Source organism: Eimeria mitis, genomic scaffold, assembly GCF_000499745.2.
Source record: "Eimeria mitis Houghton genomic scaffold, Emh_scaff2276, whole genome shotgun sequence".
Lineage (NCBI taxonomy): Eukaryota > Apicomplexa > Conoidasida > Eucoccidiorida > Eimeriidae > Eimeria > Eimeria mitis.
This window is the reverse complement of record NW_013570605.1, coordinates 5,241-8,649: the sequence shown is the minus strand read 5'-3', so window position 1 is coordinate 8,649 and position 3,409 is coordinate 5,241. Positions and strand designations below refer to the sequence as shown.

The 3,409-nt window shown below is 46.3% G+C and overlaps 2 protein-coding genes across 2 annotated transcripts in view; one reads left to right on the top strand and one right to left on the bottom strand.

The window, feature by feature from the left end:
* Window positions 1–783: 783 nt before the first annotated feature.
* EMH_0051430 (ribosomal protein L17, putative) lies at window positions 784–2,608 on the bottom strand (the record flags this gene model as incomplete). Its single annotated transcript, XM_013496750.1, has 4 exons — window positions 784–787; window positions 1,190–1,261; window positions 1,487–1,987; window positions 2,601–2,608. The coding sequence occupies 4 exons, from the start codon at window positions 2,606–2,608 to the stop codon at window positions 784–786; spliced, it is 585 nt and encodes a 194-aa protein (XP_013352204.1).
* Window positions 2,609–2,814: 206 nt separating this feature from the next.
* EMH_0051420 (uncharacterized protein) overlaps window positions 2,815–3,409 on the top strand; it is a gene marked incomplete at both ends in the record, with an annotated part of 1,987 nt that continues 1,392 nt past the window's right edge. Inside the window, one exon of the mRNA XM_013496749.1 lies at window positions 2,815–3,093. Within this exon, the coding sequence (XP_013352203.1) occupies window positions 2,815–3,093 (279 nt within the window). The remainder of the gene's footprint in view (window positions 3,094–3,409) is intronic.

Here is a 3,409-nt window from a genome sequence, read left to right as displayed (position 1 = left end):
TATATAGGGTTTAGTGTTTACAAAATCCCAGTAAAAACACGAAAACAAAGAATTTAGGGTTTAGGGTTTAGGGTTTAGGGTTTAGGGTTTAGGGTTTACGTTCCAGAGTGTTCTTCTGTGTTTTCTGTTTTGTTGCATTTTCTCCCAAATAAACTTTTGGCGTTCAACCCCCACGGGCTGCGCGGGGCGTAGCTCACCAGGCCTACAAAACCCTAAACCCTAAACCCTAAACCCTAAACCCTAAACCCTAGATCCGCGGTGGTGGTGGATCGTAGATACTTTGCAGTGATAAACCCTAAACCCTCGGTTACAATTCAATTACATCTTTCTAGGGTTTAGGGTTTATATTATTAGGGTTTATATTATTAGGGTTTATAATTAGGGTTTACTATTAGGGTTTATGTTTAGGGTTAAGGGTTTAGGGTTTACGCTTCGTGTGCATATATACTATTGAGGGTTTCCTTTACCGAGCGTTTAGTGTTTAGGGTTTATTAGGGTTTAGGGTTTACGCTTCTTGTGCATATATACAATTAAGGGTTTCCTGTATCGAGTATTTATGGTTTAGGGTTTATGAGGGTTTAGGGTTTATGAGGGTTTAGGGTTTACCTATCAACAAACTCTATAAAAGCCATTGGTGCTGCATCCCTCATCCTAACCCTAAACTGATTACAAACCCTCGTAAAGAAGAAACTGCGGTGTCTATACACCCCAACCAAACCCTCAAAAAGGCGGCGACGAGCAGCAGCAGAACGCAATATAGATTCAACTGCTATGCTGCGAGAATCACCTATAACATACACAAACCCTAAACCCTAAACCCTAAACCCTAAACCCTAAACCCTAAATTCTAAACCCTTGTTGTAGACACGGATCATAAATAGTAAACCCTAAACCCTAAAAAGAAGAAGAAAAAAAGGAAACAATAAACACTAGATAAACCCTCAATATAACCCAAGCAAAACATATAAACCCTAAACCCTAAACCCTAAAAAACCCTAAACCCTAAACCCTAAACCCTAAAAAAACCCTAAAACCACCAAAAAAACGGCGCATCACTCAGAACTACCGCGAAACCCTCGCCAGGAGTAAACCACTTAAAAAGGGTTTAGCGTTTAGGGTTTAGGGTTTAGGGTTTAGGGTTTAGGGTTTAATACCCTGCTTAGCTAGATGAATCAATTCCTCTGCATACGGCTGCAACTCCTTGGCGCGGGTTATGGTGGTTTCTAAGCGCCCAAACCGCAGCAGCTGATCCAGCTGGTTTCTGAGCACAAACCCTAAACCCTAAACCCTAAACCCTAAACCCTAAACCCTAAACCCTAAACCCTAAACCCTTGGTGGGGTTTAAAGGGGGCTGTGATGAGGCGGCTTTCATACCGCAAAAGGATACAACTGCTCAGAACACATAAACCCTAAACCCTAAACCCTTATCTAAACCCTAAACCCTAAACCCTAAACCCTAAACCCTAAACCCTAAACCCTTGTTTACCTGATAGCATCCCAGCGGTGTTGTGGTTGTTTCTTTGTTCGCCTAAAGGTCCTCCTCCGCATACCCAGATTCAGAAACTTAAAAGTAGTTGTAAACCCCATTGCTCCTGCTGCTGCTGCTGCTGCTGCTGCTGTTGCTGCTGCTGCTGCTGCTGCTGCTGCTGCTGCACTGAAGGCTGTTGCCGCTGTTGCTGCTGAAAGGGGCTGCCGCTGCGGGGTTTTGCTGCTGCTGATGGGTATGCTGAGAGCTCCTGCTGCTGTTGCTGCTGCTGCTGCTGCTCCTGCTGCTGCTGCTATAGTTGCTGCTGCTGTTGCTGCTGCAGCAGCAACTGGAGCAGGGATTCCTCCTGGTGCAGCGACTGCTGCTGCTGCTGCTGCTGCTGCTGCTGCTGCTGCTCTTCTGGCTAGGTCTGCTCCTGTAAGGTGGCTGCTGCTGCGTTTGCTGCTGCTGCTGCTGCTGCTGCTGCGCTTGCTGCTGCTGCAGCCGCCATTGCTGCTGCTGCTGCAGCTAAATAACGAATGGCAGCTGCTGCATGCTCTTAGGGTTTAGGGTTTAGGGTTTAGGGTTTAGGGTTGTCAGCTGTGTGGTGTACATACACCCCAGGAGCATTAATTTATTTGTTTTTTAAATAAAAATAAATAAAAATAAATAAAATAAAAAGAAGAAGGAGAGATGAAACCCTCACTCTGCTGCAGCAGAATTGGGGTGTATGCACAGACACCGCAGCAACCCCAAACGAAACATAAAAACTATATTTTTGTTTTTTATTTTATTTATTTAAAATTAATTTATTAAACAGAAAACAAAATAATATAATAAAAGAAACAACAACGCATGCAACGCAGCAGCAGGGCCCCATGTTTAGGGTTTAGGGTTTAGGGTTTAGGGTTTAGGGTTTAGGGTTTAGATTAAAATTTACCTTTTGTTTTTGTTTTTTTAGTTTTTTTTATTTGTCATTTCTGTATATAACACAAAATAACCAAACGCAAGAACCCTATCTCCGCTTGCCTAGGGTTTAGGGTTTAGGGTTTAGGGTTTAGGGTTTAGGGTTTTAGGGTTTAGGGTTTAGGGTTTAGGGTTTAGCGCTGACACAATGAGGGCTTCTACTGCTTACCGTCTCATTTCGTCTGGGGTCAGGAGCTATAGAAGCGGCCTTCGCTGCAGCAACAGCAGCAGCAGCAGCAGCAACAGCAGCAGCAGCAGCAGCAGCAGCAGCAGGATTAGCAGCAGCAGCAGCAGCAGCGGCAGGATTAGCAGCAGCAGCAGCTGCTGCTGCAGCAGCAGCATAACCACCAACAGTAGCATCAACCGTATGGCAGTGTGTGCCTATGCTCGCGGCCTCTGCAGCATCAGCAGCAGCAGCAGCAGCATCAGCAGCAGCAGCAGCAACAGCAGCAGCAGCAGCAGCAGCAGCAGCAGCAATTTGTTTTTCTATAGATTTCACAGCACTGCATCTGAGTCTCCTGGGGCAGCAGCAGCAGCAGCAAAACCAGCAGCAGCAGCAGCAGCAGCACCAGGAGAACCAGCAGCAGCAGAAGCAGCAGCACCAGGAGAACCAGCAGCAGCAGCAGCAGAAGCAGCAGCTGAAGCAGGAGAAGCAGCAGCAAGTACAACAAAACCTGCTGCTGCTGCTGCTGCTGCTGCTGCTGCTGCTGCTGCTGCTGCATCGATGCCGTTTACTGGGTGGTTAGTTCTCTGCTGCGGCGCCTCTCTCCTCATCGGTGGTTTAGGCGGTGGTTTGTGGTTGTGGTTTGATCGTCCTGAAGCCCTAGAGATAGCATGGGATGTTATAAAGTAGGGTTTAGGGTTTAGGGTTTAGGGTTTAGGGTTTAGGGTTTAGGGTTTAGGGTTTGTGGTGTTTGCGTTGTTGCGATATTTCTCGGTGTTTTCTAGCTGTAGAACGACACGAAATATGCACACAAA